The sequence below is a fragment of the Pelmatolapia mariae genome, linkage group LG12, assembly GCF_036321145.2.
Source record: "Pelmatolapia mariae isolate MD_Pm_ZW linkage group LG12, Pm_UMD_F_2, whole genome shotgun sequence".
NCBI lineage: Eukaryota > Metazoa > Chordata > Actinopteri > Cichliformes > Cichlidae > Pelmatolapia > Pelmatolapia mariae.
In genome coordinates, this window is record NC_086237.1 from 3300123 (window position 1) to 3320041 (window position 19919).

Here is a 19919-nt window from a genome sequence, read left to right on the forward strand (position 1 = left end):
TGCATCCAGAATTCATACTGCATGAGTTCATGATTCCCTGAAATGCACATTTTTGTGTGAGACAGCAGGCAGTGTCGATGTGGAATCAATCAAAATGTTTGCAGCAGCTAACATTAAACACTTTTGCTAACATAAAGTAACTGTAACGTTAGCAGCGTACTCAGGAAACATCCTCACAGTCTCTGTCATTTCAAATAAACCATCAACCATCGTGTCAGTGTTTTAAATGACAGCTCTTCTTTGCACTGCGCTCTGCTCTGTCCCTCCCTCTGCTACACTGAGCCACTTTAATGTCTTTGGGGATCTGCTGTGCTGTTTTTATTACATTCAGTAAGACACTAAGGCTGTTTCTGTATCTTTAAAAACACATAAGCTCATTTAGTTTCTAAAGTTTAGAAGCTAAAAATCCGATTAATGAAAAAACGTCTCCAGGTATATATGCAAGTACACGCTTCCCAGTGAGAGATCCTAAACCACAATAAAGGTGAAAGAACCCGACTGAGGCAGGCTGATTCTCTGCCACTAACTGCGGGGCCACCCACAGAGAGCGTTGTTATCTTGTAATGGAGCATGGCGATTCACAGCAGGGGGCTGACGTGGGACCCCCACAGGAAAAGGACAGGTGAAAGTCATAAACAAATACAGACACAAGCAGAGACGTGGGGGTCTTTAGGTTTGCGATGCTGGTGGTGTCAGCGCTCCGTTTCATTGAAAGAAGGATATTTATGTTGTACTGTTGATGCTCTTCCCCTATATCCTTTATATATGAGCAATAATATACAATACAACCTTCATCTTTAGTTCTTAAAAATAAAACAAACCCAGTTTTTAGATGTAAGCACGAAGGGAACTGAGCCAAAGGGTAAGAAAACGGATCAAAGTGTGATATTCAGTGTTATACAGTGGCTTGCAAAAGTATTCGGCCCCCTTGAACTTTTCCACATTTTGTCACATTACAGCCACAAACATGAATCAATTTTATTAGAATTCCACGTGAAAGACCAATACAAAGTGGTGTACACGTGAGAAGTGGAACGAAAATCATACATGATTCCAAACATTTTTTACAAATAAATAACTGCAAAGTGGGGTGTGCGTAAATATTCAGCCCCCTGAGTCAATACTTTGTAGAACCACCTTTTGCTGCAATTACAGCTGCCAGTCTTTTAGGGTATGTCTCTACCAGCTATGCACATCTAGCGACTGAAATCCTTGCCCATTCTTCTTTGCAAAACAGCTCCAGCTCAGTCAGATTAGATGGACAGCATTTGTGAACAGCAGTTTTCAGATCTTGCCACAGATTCTCGATTGGATTTAGACACCAGACAGGTCAGGGATAAAGTTATTGAGAAATTTAAAGCAGGCTTAGGCTGCAAAAAGATTTCCCAAGCCTTGAACATCCCACAGAGCACTATTCAAGCGATCATTCAGAAATGGAAGGAGTATGGCACAACTGTAAACCTACCAAGACAAGGCCGTCCACCTAAACTCACAGGCCGAACAAGGAGAGCGCTGATCAGAAATGCAGCCAAGAGGCCCATGGTGACTCTGGACGAGCTGCAGAGATCTATAGCTCAGGTGGGGGAATCTGTCCATAGGACAACTATTAGTCGTGCACTGCACAAAGTTGGCCTTTATGGAAGAGTGGCAAGAAGAAAGCCATTGTTAACAGAAAACCATAAGAAGTCCTGTTTGCAGTTTGCCACAAGCCATGTGGGGGACACAGCAAACATGTGGAAGAAGGTGCTCTGGTCAGATGAGACCAAAATGGAACTTTTTGGCCAAAATGCAAAACGCTATGTGTGGCAGAAAACTAACACTGCACATCACTCTGAACACACCATCCCCACTGTCAAATATGGTGGTGGCAGATTCATGCTCTGGGGGTGCTTCTCTTCAGCAGGGACAGGGAAGCTGGTCAGAGTTGATGGGAAGATGGATGGAGCCAAATACAGGGCAATCTTGGAAGAAAACCTCTTGGAGTCTGCAAAGGACTTGAGACTGGGGCGGAGCTTCACCTTCCAGCAGGACGACGACCCTAAACATAAAGCCAGGGCAACAATGGAATGGTTTAAAACAAAACATATCCATGTGTTAGAATGGCCCAGTCAAAGTCCAGATCTAAATCCAATCGAGAATCTGTGGCAAGATCTGAAAACTGCTGTTCACAAACGCTGTCCATCTAATCTGACTGAGCTGGAGCTGTTTTGCAAAGAAGAATGGGCAAAGATTTCAGTCTGTAGATGTGCAAAGCTGGTAGAGACATACCCTAAAAGACTGGCAGCTGTAATTGCAGCAAAAGGTGGTTCTACAAAGTATTGACTCAGGGGGCTGAATAATTACGCACACCCCACTTTTCAGTTATTTATTTGTAAAAAATGTTTGGAATCATGTATGATTTTCGTTCCACTTCTCACTTGTACACCACTTTGTATTGGTCTTTCACGTGGAATTCCAATAAAATTGATTCATGTTTGTGGCTGTAATGTGACAAAATGTGGAAAAGTTCAAGGGGGCCGAATACTTTTGCAAGCCACTGTAAATCTCTGCAACCAAGGTGCATCTATGACTCATTTTCATTCATTTGTTCATTTTTTATCATTAGTTATTATTAATCTCTGGCTCTCCCCCTCTGCGTACCTTATGTCCCGTCTCCCTTTCCTTCACCCCAGCTGTCTTCCTGTTAAAAGTGAGTTTTTCCTTCCCACTGTTGCCAAGTGCAAGAAAAGGAAAAATGGATTATCCTGTACCAAGAGTGTCAGAAATAGTTAAAAGAAAACTTGAGTTTTTATTTAAGGCTTTATAGAACTGAATCTTTGCAATGTGCAAAGGTTTATAAGAGGCAAACACACGAGGAAAGAGAAAAAAGAGATTTTTTTATGCTAATTGCTAAAGAATTTATGTAACCTACAAGTTTATGATTCTAAAAATATCAGAGGATCACAAAAATGAGGGAGGTGTGGATTAGAACAGCCCAGATCTGTACAGGTAACAGATGTGAAAGAAACAGATACAGAACATCAGAAAATAAGACCGTCCAACAGTCTGAGCATGAAGTTTTAACACGCAGCTCCATCACAGGGCAAACTCAGAGAGACGAGCAATGAACAAAGACTGAGCACTCAACGCAACAACAGTACCAACAATCACAAAACAAACGATACAAAAGTAAAACTGGAAGGCAGACACTTCAAATTAAAACAGGAAGTCACCAAAAAAACAGCAAAAACAGTCCGAGATCCTTCGAGGGAACAGAAACTGCAACAAATAATAAAAATCACCAAAGAAACCAAAACACAAAATCAAGACATCAAACCCTACAATGACAAAAAACAAACAAAAAGAAGTTATCGCATATATTAACCCAGACCTCAAGAACTACATCAAACACTCAATGTCTCAGTCAAACCAGCATTTGCACTCCCACTGTGCTCATGCAAATGTGAACCTCTGCATGCTGGAGTCCTCTACTACTAACAAGTTTATCTGAGAGGCACGAGTTGTTAAGATTATGTCATGTGCTCTCTGAACACATTTAAATCTAATAACGACGTCGACTGCAGAGCCAGAATTCTGTCACTGATCTGAAGCTTATCCTGCCTGAAAACCATCAAACAGCAAATCCTTTAAAATGTCCTTAATTTCCATTTAGCCTTATTAGTCGACCAGCCTCCCTCTCTCTCTTCTGCTTTATGCTGGATCTTCTCTCTTATCATGCACTTACATGCAGTCTTTACAAAGTTCCAAAAACACTGTGCTGAACATGTGAAGCAACACATACACAATCTGATGAGCCCACATTCACAGGTATGAGAAAGGCAGAAAATCCAAGTCACCTCCGTCAGCAGCTGCGTTAAGAAGAGATCAGCATCTGAGATTGGCAAGTGCCAGAAATTGAGTGCTGCAGAGATCAGGGGATCAAATCTACTTCATCTTTAAACATGCCAAAAAGAAACAGAGCAGCACTGTATTTAACTTTGTAGCTTCAGAAACGCTCGGGTCAGACCTGCTTTCACAGAACTGCATCAGAAGCAGGAAGTAAAAAAGTTTAGTCAAAGTAAAAAGTACATTTTATGGCGCTCTGGATTCGAGTGCAATCCTCCCTTCGATGTACTGTTGATAAAGTCTGGGTAAAGGTTTATGGAGCCTGAGAAGTGTGTGTCCCGTGTTGTTGTGTGTCACTCACAGGCTGCCATGGTCTCAGAGCAGCTGTTATTGTTGTCATCCAGGCTAAAGAAGGGTGGCACACAGCTGGTGGAGCCCAGGCCCTGAGTCAGGTAGGTGGCTGCTGGGTAGTAGGAGTGCATGCGGTACTGAGACGACACGTTGTGGCTGGGCAGGCGGCCATCGCCATGAGGCATCTGCTTTATGCAAGTAAAACACAAAAACAGGCACTTTTAGATTAAAAACATACAAACTCTGCATGCTGTGAATAAACAGCAAAGGTCCAGAAAGTGGAGGCCTGGAGGTCCTCTTTAATCCACCAAAGAGTCAGTCTTCATATTTAGGAGCTGACCTATGGTTGAAGCTGTAGTATGAGGATTAAATAGTTCTTGATAAAAGTTCATGTTGGGGTCCCTGCTGGGCAGAAACAAAACCATCATATGACAAGATGACGACAGAAACAACACGAGACTAGAAACAAAATGTTTTAATTATCAGATTTTTAATATGATATTAAATATATATTTTTTGCCTCCAGACAAACAAAACCTAAACAGATCTGTAACATTTGTTGTGTGCAGTTATTTATCTACTTGTTTACTCTTGGATCAGCTGGTTGTTGGTTCCAAACATGTTTGTTGCTATTGGGAAGTTGCAGAGCGCCCTCTGGTGGACAAACTATACAACGTCACTCATAACAGAGTTGAAGGGTGTTTCTCCTGTCGCTTCTTTTTAATTGTTTGTTATAAATGCAATAATGATAGATTAACAAACAGCTAAAATTGACATCAGTCTACATTTGGTTTTGCTCACGACAAAAATGTCCTGATCTTAAATGCTCACACTGAAATCTTAGCTGCACACAAGGGGATTTCTTTCTGAGGTGTTTAAATATTTTCCGTCTGAGCTGATGGCTTGGTAGTTACATGATGAATTAAAAAAACTGAGCTTAAAGACATCCTGATAAAAAAAACTGGAGATTTTAGTGGGAACTGTTCAAAAGAACAAAGAACTGTTCTGGTTTTAAAAGTCTTTCCTGTGACTTTTGCTCCTGTGAGCCAAACACCAGCTGTTGGTTCAAAAGAGGCTATACGCCATACTGGGGTCACATGATCTTAAGATCTGCACTTTAAATAAAGGTTTTATATAAAATACAGTTTATTTCCTGCAGTTCTGTGAGGTTACATTGATTTACACTGGCTTTATGACTTTCATCAGAACATCATCGCCTGCTAACACCGCCACTGGATATATTTATAATACAATATAAACGCCGCTGTTGTGTGAGTCCGCTCACAGATTCTGACTGTAAAATCCTTCATCTCATACATCAGATTTTCACAGGCAACACTTTAACAGCTCGGAGTGACAGGAAGAAATACAGCCGTAAAATAATATATGACAGAAAATTAGCAGTGTCTGATTTCACAGGCCTGCGGCTTGTTCTCAAAATGGGCAGCAACACCAAGAGCTGGCTTTCCTCAGTCCTCTGAAAACTTTAAAACGAGCTGTCTACTCAGCAGCAAGGCCGCCTCGCTGAGGGTTTTCAATTTCATTTTTATGGAATTTGATTTCTGTCAGGCTGTAATACGTCACCCGTATTGTCCACACCATCGGTTCTGCGACAGCTTTATAAACTGTTATTTAAGCTACACTCGGCTCCTGTATTAGGCCGTGAAAAATACAATAGAGATTGGAACTGGAGTCTTGAAAGTGCACCGCGCTGATGGTTTCCAGGACACACGGAGCACCAAACAAAACTGTCAAAGTTGCTCGTCGAGGCTGAGTTTTTCCATACGTTTACATCCAGAGGCAGCGAGCACATCCCCGGGTTTAAACTATCAGCACGATGCCACAATGTGTAGCTAACTGTTCGTCCACATCACCTGACCTGTCATCAAGTCATGTGATCGTTTGTGCCACTTTGTAAAAAGCAGGACTTTAAATTAGCTTAGTGTTGGTGTTCTCACATAAACAGACAAATGGTGTTCAAACATATTTTCCTCACAGATGATTAATAAACCTTCGACAGCAGCAGGATCCACCAGCCACCAATCAGGCTTTCCCAAAGCTGTGGGGGGTTATGGAGCGATAAATGGGAAGTTGAAGCTGGAAGCAACACCAACGAAGAAGTAAAGTCAGGAGAAATGATCGCAAACAGTTTCAAAATGTGTTGGTTAAAATAATGAAAGCAGCTCAAAACACCCAGATGATAACACGCGACCATAATCAGGCTGGTTATTCACACCGACCACATGGTTATGATAAGTTTTCATGAAGCAGACCTTACTACAGTTTTAAAAAACATTTAGGAGTACACCCAGAGAAATCTGCATACCACTGCTTTATCAGTTTATTTCCAGTTTACTGTGTTTTTCTGTGAACAGTGTAGGTTTAAACAGTGTGTGTCCTCATCAGTCAAAGTGCAGCTTCACCCTAACACGCTCACCTAAAGCATCAAACTTTGGAAACAGAAACAAAAACATGTCCTTCAGTGATAAAAGAGTTGAAATAAGTCACAAAGTCAAGCTTAACTTTAATTCCAGGCTGATCAGCTGATCGCAGTGCCAGCTGATACTCTTCTACTATCTTACTGATGAATCTAATAAAGTGTCCTATTAACCTGCAGTAACGTCTCTACGGCTGCATTCAGTCTGCATGCTGGTTTGCAGCCCACTATCATTCTCACTGGTGCTCGCTCTGGTCTGTGCAGGGGTCGCGCTGCTGTTTCTTAATCTTTTCCACATGCACGCGTGAAACCTTTTTGGGGGTTTTTTTGCAGTAATTTAACACGTTATTGTACTACATTCAGTAACGCCATTACAGGTACAAATATGCTGCTATTTGCATTGCAAATCTTTAATGATCTGCATGAAGTATGAGCAAGAAAAATCAAAGGCGCCTTTTTTTCTGCACACTTGTGCCTGAATCAGCCGACTCCAGTTCATGTGGAGGGAAGGAAGCTGGATAGTGTAGTGGTAAGACTGCACACCTTCGGAACAGGAGTCACAAGTTTGATTCCCACCCGGTAGCCAGTAAGGGTCCTGGCTAGACCCCCCATGCAAAACAAAAAACAAAACCCCAACCCCCGCGGCTATGTCTGCAGCTTGGACACAAGAATTTCACTACATGTTGTACTCTGTATAATTGTGTATGTGACAAATAAAGGTTGTTTGTTAAAGGAAAGGAGACATGGCATGACAATGGAACAATTCACAGTCAGGGTTCTCAAAGTGTGGTCTGCAGGCCAGCAGCAGCCCTCAGTAACAGTCTGTGGAGCCTGTAAGCGAATGAAGAAACTGCTGCTCAGTTTTTACTCCAAAGACTGCAAAGCGCAGTTTAACATCAAAGCACAGTTTCTTTAAAATATTAAGTTCTGTGGTCAAGACTAAAATATAACAAGGGCCACTGCAACAAACTGGACGTGCACATGCAAATGTGTCTCAGTATCGGTCTGTCAGGTCAGGCGTGCAGCATCGGCTCTCCTGTGGCTCTGCTTTCAGCAGTGGACAGATCATGTGTGCAGTTTTTGCCTTATTTGCACTCAGTCTGGAGAACACCTGGATGTCCACCAACCAAAGCGATTTAAACAAGGCACATGTCAGAAAGCGCTGATATTAATATTGAAATAAATGGCGAGTGAAGAGAAAGCCACCATTATCACCATGACATTAACAACAACTTGTGCCAAATGTGTAAGACGGCTGTACGCTGCGGTTTGCTCACAGACCTACAGTGCCTCCTCTGAACTACCCAGATAAGTTGCTGAGTCCTTAAGGAGGGGCTTCCTTACCTCCCTGAGAGGGCCTGTCTTCTTATCTGGCACCATCTCCTGTCTGGAAGCTCTACACTACCCTTATATTATCACCATCCACCTGCATGACAGCCAAGCATCACTGAGTGCACAGGAGAAAAGGAGGAGGCAGATGGCCTTCCACTGATAAAGACCACATTGTTTCCTCTGGTGTTACAGTGGGAAGAGCTCAGGACCTGCGCATCACTTTATTATGACGCATTAGCTTAATGATTTTATTTCACCTCAGTCATGAGTGAGGCGTAAAGAAGTGCCAATAAAACATAAAAACAGAACAGACAAAAACAAACTGGCACAAAGCAGATGCAGAATTATAAAAAATAACAAAGTTTGACTTGAAACTTATTGTTTGTAACTTTCATGGATAGAATTTCCAGGCGCAGCAAAGTGTGGCAGGTGGTTTCTGGCTTGGTGGCCTCGGGATCACCTCTGTGCTTTCTGCCGATCTTCTGGCTTTATCAGGAAGTGACCTCTCGCTTAAACTGGAGGGTTTGCAGCCAAGTGTGAAGCAGCTGGGAAGAAAAGTCAGAGGCCAGAAAATGGTGTGTTTGGGAGGAGTTCAAGTATCTCTGGGTCTGGTTCACAAGTGGGTGGAGAGCGGAGCAGGAGATCGACAGATGGAGTCAGCGGGGATCTGAACGCTGTACCAGTCTTTACGGTGAAGAGAGCTGAGCGTGAAATCAAAGCTGTCGATTTACTGCTCAGTCTACATTCCTGCCCTCGCCTACGATCGTGGATGCAAGCAGTGGTATCAAACAAACATTTGTGGTTGTTTGTTTCTTTGTAACACCTCAGAGCTAGAGGAGGTCCCTGCTTAGACTGCTGCCTCTGAGATCAGCAGCAGAATATGGATGTATGGCTGAAAACCAGTGTTTAAATTAAAAAATGTATATGAGCCACCAAGATTATTCTGACCGTGAGCCCACAACTACAACAACAAGGTGAACTGTACAGATTTTTCTCCTGTTACACACTTTGTCAGGAGTTTCCTGCCTCACAGTGAATAAAACTATTTCTTAGTTCTGGAAATTTCATAGTAGATTCATCCACAATTAATGATGATTCGCCTTTGCCATCGCCTCTGTCAGCATCAACAGATTTATAGATGTGCAAAGTGTCATTTATGCACTCACAATGAGATGTTGTATTTATAAAGGGACACCTTCAGAAAACCCCAACGAATGAAAAGTTAACGACTGTTGGGCTTGCATTAACTCAGGCGTGCTCTCTGCATCGTGCAGAAACAGGACAGCGATAACTGCTTTGCATCAAATATGGAGACAAAATCTAAAGTGAGCAGCTCAAGGACTCGCTTCAGTTTGGGATACTAAAATTGGAATGCAGCCCACTAAACTGGAGGTTTAGGACGGGTAAAGGAGACAGGAGACACACAAGAGTTTCCTTCTTTTTTCTTTTTTTAACCAAATGTTAAAATCAGGCAATGAACTATTTCATCCCACCTTTCTACTTATAGACTATTATTTATTGAGTGTTTGCTGCTCTAAAACTCATCTTCATTAAATCAGCTCCTCGTGCAAATACAAAAAATCTGCCTCTGATATTGAATAACCACAGCACGTAGCCCTCTCAACCTGACAACTTCACTGAAAATATCATAAATCACAAAAGCGGATGGCCAAATTATGCTAAAGAGCGCTAACTGATTAGCATTAATGTGCTGGCTTTCTCCCTCGGGCGCTGAGGCATAGCGGTGTGTTCCTCTGCCGACAGACAATACCATTAACCTTTGCAATTCAGGCTCTGCTGTGCGCGGGCAGGATCGCGGAGGCAGTGACCCCAAAAGTAGACGTTGCTACTGGGGCAACTGAGAGAGAAGGAGGGGGAGGAGAGAGGGGGTACAAATGTTCTTCATAAAAATACAAACGCAGGAGAGTTATAGATCTAATCTGCTCCATGCATAAGCTTACTGTGTGTGTGTGTGTGCGTGTGTGTGTGTGTGTGTGTGTGTGTGTGTGTGTGTGTGTGTGTGTGTAGCTGCTGTTTCCCCTGCTCTCTCTTTTACCATCAGCGCTGACTTTTTTCAATTAAATTGTGACTGTGACCTGGGTATAACCACGTATATGGTTATATGAGCACAGGACACACTGATGCATCTGCATCACTGACAGAGCTCATTTTCTTAACAGACGTCAAACCTTCTCCGTCAGGACACATTCAAGTTACTCATCGGCCTCATACATGAACACTGCCCCTCATTTAGTCCTTTAAACTGTTCTGACAGACATCGTTTATCAGGCGGCTTCTGCTAAAAATCAGTTGGGGCTGTTTTCCCATCCTGCAGATGACTGAGGAAATGTAATGTGATTACAATAAGCAAACATACAGCATACAGAGTTTTTATTTCTATTTTGTTCTGAAATCTGTTCACTTTTCTTCACTTTCCACAGCAGGTTTGCTTGTTTTGGTTTACTTGTTAAGAGTTTTGGGTTCAGCTTTGTTAGTTTCAGTGTTGGGTTCAATGTTTTTAGTCGTGCAGTCAGGGCCTAAATTTCCACTAATCAACCGAACAATTACTACTGTTATAACTGCACATTACCTTTCTCAGTTTATATACTAACTTACTGGAAGTTACACGCCTACTTTTTAATGCACAGGTACGATACACAATCTGCACTTTTCTAATTATTCTAAATATTATTAACTATTTAAACAACTTTCATATCCTGCTCTGTTTGCACACTACAACCTGGGTTTGCCATTTATCTGTACTTTAATTTTAATAACTGCACAGTACTGTTTTGGTAACGATTGTCCATGATGTAAATATGTAAAACTTGTCCTCTTCTGTTTGTATGTGTTTTTTGCTGCTTTTAGAACCAAATTTCCCCCTGTGGGACAATTAAAGGATTATTCTATTCTATTCTATATATAAGTTCAGAGCAGTTATCTGAATACAAACACTTTGTGAATGCAGTTAATTTACAGCCATCAAAAGTCTAGAGTTGATTTGTATTTTTTCACAGCTGGTTTTTGTTTTTAGACACCTTTAGTTCACTAAAAAATCCTTAAAGATGATTTAACACTCTGGATTGATTTTCATCACTTTTGACCGAGCAGTAAACATCCAGTATAATCAGCCCCAAATTCATTTCAGTGATTTAAACAGAGGTCTGTACTTGAGCGCAGTAAGAGCGAGGCAGCGGACCTGGAGTCAGAAACTGGACGCATCTTTATCCTCTGGGTTTGCAGGACTGTAACATACTATAAAGTGACCACTAAGGCAAGGACGTCAAACTCATTTTATATTGTAGGCCCACTCTGAGCTTCAGAGGGCCGGACCAGTGAAGCTCTGCGTTCTGTCAGTGTAAAGACGTCTAACTACACCCTCAGAAACCCCAAAATGTAAAAGTTCAACTTTAGCTCATCTCAGATACATGACAGTATAATCAACACGACTCTTTGGGCTTAAACTGTAAGAAATACATTCTTGTGAATCCACTAAGAAAAAAGAAACATTTTCATATTAAACATTGAAAAAACTGAACTTTTCTGTCATGTAAATGTATGTTTAACCGAGTTACTGTGGTGTAGTATAAATGGCCATGGGGGAGGTGTTTATTAATAAGAAGCGCTGTAAAACATCCATTGGGTCAGACTGGAGTCTGTGGTGGCCTGATTCTGGTCCCCGGGCCTTATGTCTGACACCTCTGCATTAAGGTGTCTTGATGCTCACGCTCAAACATCCAGGTAAGTAAATCCCAAAAGATTGATTCTGTTCATCTGTTTCATCATCATCCAAGTGACTTCTTCAGTCTGAGCTGACTTAATCAGTGGTTGTTGATCAATGTTCATGATAATTTGCATATTAATGATCAATGAATTGACCTCGTAGCCCATTGTTCCTTCAGTGGGCTAGATTCAGTTATTGTGCAAATGTACTGTTTATAAGATTGAAACCTGCAGTCAGCTGAGACTGAAGAAGTCACCTGATGATGATGATGATGTAAACGTGAAGATGAACAGAATCAACCTTTTGGGCTCTGCACTGGGGAAAAACTACCTGAGTTTTGAGCACTGAAGATGCCTCTCCGATGACGGGTGAAACATCCTAATGATCAAAATATTCCAGCTGTTTTCAATTCAAGCACTTAAAACTGCCGTGACCTGGAGGACTGAGAAGCTGTAGACCTACTGACAGAGTAAAGACACCCCAGAGGTTTAAAGCAACTTCACACGTACGCTTCAGATTTAGCCTTTTCTGTTTATGTAGTCTAAAGTAACTGGCAAATAAAAGCAGTGTAGCCTGCACACTGACTTAGTGAAACGGATCTGTGAGATGTCTTTATAGCCACAAACCCAACAAGAGGCTGGAATTAAGACATTAAAATATCAGCTTAACATAATCAAAACTGTGAGTTACAAGTATTTTTGGGCTGTGACTGTCTACATATATAACAAATCAGTCGGAATCCAATCTAACAAAACGCTCATTTAAAATGAGGATCATTTAACACCAGTTTAACACTGGTTTAACACCAGTGATCGTCTGAGAGAAACACGACACTCTCGTGATAAGTTGGCGTGAAAGCGAAGCCTTTCCCGACTGAAGTGGCGTAAAGCCGCTTACCTCCCGTTTCTGTGGCATGAATTTCTTCAGGCTTCATAAAGGCTGACATGCTGCTTTAGAGGCTTTGCTGCTACGAGAACAATAAACTGTGTGCAGACCTGCTTCTAAACATGAAAAACATTCCAACACAAAAGCGTTTCTTTTATATTTGAAGCCACAACAGTTAATCCCCTGTAGCGGGTCAGGTTTGATGTAACCGGGTTAAAGTAATAAGATTATGAATTGTAGCTTGACACACACGGACAGATTTGTCCTGCCGAGCTCACCCAGCTGTTTAAAATTCCTCTCCTGTGTCAAATCAACGTATCCAACAAGCAGGACCAACGCTCACGCCTTCATTAGCTCCTGATCACACTGACTGTTGCAGACAATAAGCAGAGCGGCTGCTGTGGGTCACCTGGTACTGCGGGTAGTTGTAAAGGTTTCCATAGTAGGTGGGGTAGCGCGAAGGCTGGTAGAAATTGTAATAGGGGGTTTCCAGCAGGAGGTCAGACGGTCCCTCGGTATGAGCCCTGGCAGCGGCTGATGGGCTGGGGGACGATGCTGAGTGGGTCCCTGGACACAAAACAATGAGAGAAAAATGATGAGACCGAGAGGATGAAGAGTAAAGTCTGTGGCTGCTTGTTTCAGCACTGTCAGGTAATTTAAAATATGACGTTCAGGATGTTTTCAAACGCTCGTGTTTGTGTTTTGTTGCAATTTTAACAAGGAAACAAGTCTCGTTAAGCCAGTCTGACATTTTACTGATGCTAAAATGTAACAATTAACTTCTCTCAGTTTTTAAGTTACACTTGGTCAGATCATTAAAGGAGAGAGAAAGAGTTCATTTTGAAGCATGCTGCTCAAACGCAGCTCAAAATACTGCCAACAGCTCCATCTTCAGGTGACAGCTGTACTGGGTGTCAAACATAAAATTGTCATTTTTCAGGATGAAGATGACCATTAAGTCATCATTACTCACTCTCTGTTGTACGTTTCTTATCAGCAAGGACACATTCTTCTCAGGCAGACCCTGATCTTTGCACAGGGAAGACACTGTGCACCACTGGAGCCAAACATGATCACATTTACTGTCCCAACTCCTGCCATCAGCAGCTCCACACAGTGCTCCACTCCTTTTTATACCTCAATCTTCATCTCTCACCCCCCCCCTCAAAATAAAAGGAACACACATACAGACATACAAAGTGCAAGATAAGAGCAGCCTTGACACAAAATCACATTCAAACGCTATCAGCGAAACACTTTTCTGTGTCAGCATCCACAAAACCTGGAAGAAAAACTCAAGGACATATTTTCAAGTTTCTACTGTCCTTTGTTATCACACAGAGTCTCTTGTTCTCGTCTAGAAACGTGTTCAGTCCAAAGGATGTTGTTCAGCCTTGGGTTAGCAATAACATCAATTAACATTTTAAAAAAGCAATAACATTCATTCAGTGAGGGGTAACTAGTTTATCTAGACAGACACACAACAGAGAAGGAGGGAGCGCAGGCAGGTGGATGCTACTCAGACCAACACATGAACAAAGTGACTTGCAGCTGAAGTGCAGGCAGTAACACCGAGCTGTGTCCAGACCTCACAGGTGAAAAAGGTGTCTTTGAGAGAATTAACTGGAATTTTTTCAGACACTTTTACACGTTAATAGCATTGTTTTTGTTTAAAGACTAAAAACACTGGAGATCTCCAATTTACATTTTAAGTGTTTCTAATAAGATTCATAACACAACAAAATCTGACATCGGGTCTGACGAGGTCCATGTAACACGAGGTTACCTGTGACAGCAGAGGTGGGGTGGCTGGTAGGTGTCGGGGACCGTCCCTCCACAGAGAACAGGCAGTCTGCTCCAACTTCATTCTTGACCATCATCTCAGAACCGGACAGAGACACTGGACTACAAATCCCAAGCTCTTCTTCTTGGGCCTGCTGCCTCCTCAGAGCAACCTGGAAGGGAGGAGAGGTTTGATAAGGAACCTCGAGCATGAAACAAACATTGCCCTTATCTGCTGACTTCCCAGAACAGATTTAAACAGAGGCTCGTCTGAAAATTGTAATTACACCTGATTAGACAATAATAAGATTGTTTGTGTGCAGATAAACTGTTGATATCGCCGTAAAACAAGATGATTTTGAAAACACGCTCCTGGCTGCTGAGTGAGATGAAACCAGCAGCTCTTTGTTATTTATAATTCTTGAAAAACTGTTTAACAACCGACTGGAAAAATTTATAGATAAACATAAACTACTCACGGAGAGTCAGTACGGATTCAGATCAAGCAGATCAACATCATTGGCACTATTAGATTCAATAGAATACATCTCAGATTCCATAGACAAAAAGCAATATGTGGCTGGGTTATTCATAGACTTGAAAAAGGCATTTGACACTATAGATCAGGATATATTAATAAGAAAACTGGAACGTTATGGTGTCAGAGGGGTAGCTTTAGATTGAGTCCGGAGTCATTTAAGTGAGAGGAAGCAGTTTGCGAAATTAAATGGTGGTTGCTCCTTATGTATGAACATTGCTTGTGGTGTACCCCAAGGGTCAGTTTTGGGTCCAAAATTCAACTTCATTAACGACATCTGTAAAGTGTCCAAAGTATTAAAAATGGTTCTCTTTGCTGACCATACAAACATTTTTTGCTCTGGTGATGATCTGCAGAATTTATTGGAGGATATGACTAATGAAATAAGTAAAGTGAAGTTCTGGCTTGATAAAAACAAATTATCATTAAATTTGAAAAAATCTAAACTTGTGTTATTTGGAAATAGTAGTTTAAATACAAATGCAAAGATTCAAATAAATGGTGTTGATATTGAAAGAGTCAGTGAAAATAAATTTCTGGGGGTAATAATAGATGAAAAACTTAACTGGGGAGCTCATGTAAGATATATTCATTCCAAAGTATCAACTGCAATACTAAACAAGGCAAAGCAGGTATTAGATAGAACATCACTTCATGTTCTCTACTGCTCACTGGTTTCACCATACTTAAGCTATTGTGCAGAGGTCTGGGGCAACAACTACAAAACTACATTACATTCACTTTTTACTCTTCAAAAGAAAGCAACTGGAATCATCCACAGTGCAGGTTACAGGAACATACAAACTCACTATTTTTGCAGTCTGAAATATTGAAAATTGACAATCTAGTGAAATTCCAAACAGCACAAATTCTATTCAAAGCAAAAAATAAAGAACTGCCAGGAAATATTCAGAGTATGTTTGTTTTGAAAGAAGGAAGTTATAATTTAAGGGGTTTTTGTAACTTCAAAACAGGGAAGTTACGTACTACAAGAAAAAGCTTTTGTTTCTGTTCATGGAGTGAAACTGTGGAACAGTGTGAATATGGAATTAAAGCAACGTCCAAACATAAAACAGTTCAAAAAGATTTATAAAAATATGATCTTCTCGAACTATAAAGAAAGGGAAAATATTGAAATTATGTGAATGTCTCTATTAAAAAAAAAAACATGATGTGATAGTACAGGATATAGGATATAGTATATTAGAAATCTGTTCACTATTTTTATTACAAATTATATCAGTAAGGAAGCTGACTAAATATTGAATGATAATTTATGGCAAAGGGTGGGATCAAATAAGTGTTTACTTCTTCCCACTCCCTTTCAACATGTAAATGAATCAGAATGGTCGCAATATTGAAATGTATTGATTTTTGTATAGTATTTTTTTCTCTCTCTTATTTTCTTTTCTAAATGCACCTGTATATTGTTTACATGTTTGAAATAAATTAACAATCAATCAATCAATCAATCAATGATTGGTGTAATCAATCAGGTGATGGCTCAGCTTTCTGTAAACTGACAGCTCTGTGCATCGATGTATCTCAGGGTCAAGAGTAAAACATAATGTTTTACCCAGTTAAAAAGACATTTTAATTCTTTATCTGCTCATTTTGTTAGTATCAGTTCACTGTAAGAGTCACTTTCAAGCAGAAATTCCAAATAACTTTTTAGAACAGCTTTCCAAATCAGTTTTCACATACCTGACCACGCTAGACCAAATTATTCATCTGTTCTTTAGAAAATGAGGAAATTATCCAGCACTACTGACTTTAAAAGCCACTGTTTTCGAAATTTTGCTGCGTTTCCCGCTAAAAAAAAAAAGAGTTTTCAATAGGATTAAATACAGTCTATTTAAAAAAGACAATAAACTTCAGTTATTAAAGCGTTCTTTACAGGATAGATCATTAAAAGTGAGAGCAGAATAAACAACATATGGATTTAAAGAAGCTCAAAGAAAAAACAGTAGATATCAATGTGGGGGAATACTGGAAGAATGAACACAAATATTCTTTAAAAGAAAAAAAGATGTGGTTATTTTTAGTGACTTGATACATTTAAAATGTTATTTTACAAACTCTTAAATTGTCACTTCAAATTACAAAGTTACAAATGAGTTCATTTTGCTTTTTGTAAGTATCTGTTATAAATGTGAGCAGCTGCTGGAACATTTTATCCCTAAACTTTAGCTCCGTGAGCAGCTAACTGTTAGCTCTGTACGAACTTGGCTAGCTGCTTTCTGGGTGGTTATTACTAATGAACAGACTCACCCGCAGCAAACAGTGCTTAAAAGGCCACAGATATAAATAGTAAGTCCCAAACAGCCTGTGTGTGGTCACAAAACGTTTGGCTTGGTGTTAAAAAGCAGTTTTGTTCTCGGCTGCAGCTAGCCGCGCTAACGGGCGCCTAAACTGAGTTACCTGGGCCGCCATGACTCTCTGCCTCTCCGCGATCAATTTGCATTTGGGACACTGGCAGTCCCTCCAATTGCAAAAGCGCTTGTGTCCCTTGAGTGGAGACACGTATCCGTGATTTCTACAGCGGGAGCACTTGGGCATCCTGGGGGATTTCTTGGCTTTGGACGGGGACATCGGTCCGCTGCAATCCGGTACCTGCTTACTCTGTTTGTCCTGGCTCATGGGTCCTGGCAATAAGGAGTGCTGATAACTGTGGGACCTGCCCAGAGAAGACGTGTGCACACGGAGAGCTCAGCTGCTGTTTGAGCCCAAGTAGAGGCTGGCTGATAAGATATGCACTGGTGTCAGGCTGGAGGCTGTAAGGTCACTGTCCCTCCACACCCTGCTTTTTGGGTTTTTTCCGGAAGGCCTCGGATCCAGTGGGAGGAAACAATGCGGGGGAGAGAGCTGGAAGTACAGAAGCATCATTCTGCAGGCCTCCCGTTTTTCTCTCTCCAGTCACGAGTTAAAAATATTGACTCAAAAACACAATTTAAAATTCAGTACAATTCTTCTTATGAGGTCCAGGGACCAGAAAATGTCCCCAGAGGACACCTGATGGCTTCGCAGAGTGAAAAACAGACGAAGGCATATACTCTTTGGACTTTAACTGTCTGTGCCAGCTTTACAGTCTGAAGGACCCACACGTGGGCCGAGTGAGTAGCAAAATATAAAAGATTAACAATTTAATTTGTTAATCAAATAAAAAAAAAAAGCTTTATGTTGGTTTTAAGACATAATGTTTGCATATAATGTAATGTAATGAAGCTATAATGTAATGTAATGAACAAGTGTTCGTTAACTGTTTTTGTACTCATAGATTTATTTAGTTCCTTATTTAATGAACTAAATAAATGAACCCTTTAATGCCCATTACATCATATTTGACACAGTTTTTGTCATTTTTTCCTCTTTTCCCTCCCCCCAAAAGAAAATGTATGATAAATTTTTAAGTACTACAAAAAAGAAAGTTGGATGTAGGAAATAGGATACAAAGTAAAACTCATATATGCATTAAAAAAATAAAATAAATAAATAATAGACTACATGATGAGGACAAAACGTGTGTGTGTGTGTGTGTGTGTGTGTGTGTGTGTGTGTGTGTGTGTGTGTGTGTGTATATAGTGTTCAGTGTTTTTTAATATAGAGAAATACTGCGTCCTTTTAACTCTGAAATCACAAGATTTTAATATATTTAAATTCAGGATTCTCTCAATGCCATGACTGTGTATTATAATCTAGGTTAAGTTAAATAAGGTTTAACTTAACTACGGTTCATGCTAATTATCCCCCAAATTAAATACAGGAAATTGTTCTGCCTGTCAAATTAAAATAACCATTACTATTAGTGTAATATTCTTTATAGTATCTTCCCACTGAAACATATTTATTGCAGTGTTTTTCCCACCTTGGCTGCTGGTGAATTAATTAATTGCTCAGCTTGACTGAGCTGAAACTGAGCTGACCTCCGCACCGTCAGTCAGCTCGGTGGATTTATAGACAGGGAGTGAGGTGAAGCTCATAGGCAGCCAATTAAAATCCTTACAGCCAAACGGAGGGGGGATAAAACAAAGTTGCCAATTAAAAAGCAGCCCCGAATCACTGAGTCAAAATAAATAGCTGCTACACTTCACTGGCTCAGGTCCTAAAGTAACTGAAAGCAGGGCTGCAACACTGAGTTTAATTGCCTCTAAAGGTTATTATGACAGATTATAATGCAGTAATAAAGTCTGCAGTTTAATGCAGGCAACATCTCCATTAGTCTGAATCCAGTCCAAGCAGGCCTGTAAAACACAGCAGACCAACATGGAAAACGTATGTGCTTATCATCCACCGCTTTATAATAAATGTGAATAAATGCTGCCTCTCAGCAGCTCAGAGAGAGACACTTATTTTGAAATGATCATCAGTGTAAAATGAACAGTAAATACAGCCAATAAAAGCTAACTATGTAATCCAGCCCCCACAATGATTTATGCTTTAAACTGAGTATACGATGCAACAAGAAGTAGGTGAGAAAGTTGGCTTTGAATAACTGTAGTTAGGTCTCAGTGTCCTAATAGAGGTTTGTTTGCATTGATGAAGCAATGAAATGAAATGATGAAACGGCCACGCAAATAACCTTGTCTTTATATATTTAATTTACCTGGGTGGACACAAAGAGATGTCAAAAGCAATTTGTGCTACTGAAAGTGAAAACATATAAAGAGTTTCTTTCATTTTCGACACTTTAGTCTCTGAAATGTTTATGAAGCTTTCCGTGTGTAGTTCAAATGCTGCTTCACTGTTATTATGTATTATATTGATATTTTCCCCCGCTGATACCTTTTAGCTACAACCATGAACTCAGTCTACAATTTCTTTTGTACTCTCTATGCGCCAGTGTCTTTTTAATTATTTTTTCTTTCTATGCATTTAGTTCTATTTGTGATTGCACATTAACTGAATTTTAAGGGAAAATGATGGCATATTAAACAGAATAGAAAGATATATTAGCTATGCCACATTTAAAAGGCATGAAAGTCTTTTATTCCAGCATGGTATGTATTAAATTGTTATCAAGAAAGTTTAAATCTCAGTCAATTCAT

At 40.4% G+C, this 19919-nt stretch overlaps 1 protein-coding gene across 1 annotated transcript in view; it reads right to left on the minus strand.

Annotated features, from left to right (window-relative positions):
• The window catches only part of dmrt1 (doublesex and mab-3 related transcription factor 1), a 33113-nt gene extending 15599 nt beyond the window's left edge, over positions 1–17514 (minus strand). The window contains 7 exon segments of the mRNA XM_063490660.1: positions 4007–4009; positions 4187–4361; positions 7958–8014; positions 8016–8039; positions 12964–13121; positions 14341–14509; positions 17296–17514. Of these exon segments, the coding sequence (XP_063346730.1) occupies positions 4007–4009; positions 4187–4361; positions 7958–8014; positions 8016–8039; positions 12964–13121; positions 14341–14509; positions 17296–17514 (805 nt within the window).
• Between the last annotated feature and the right edge of the window lie 2405 nt (positions 17515–19919).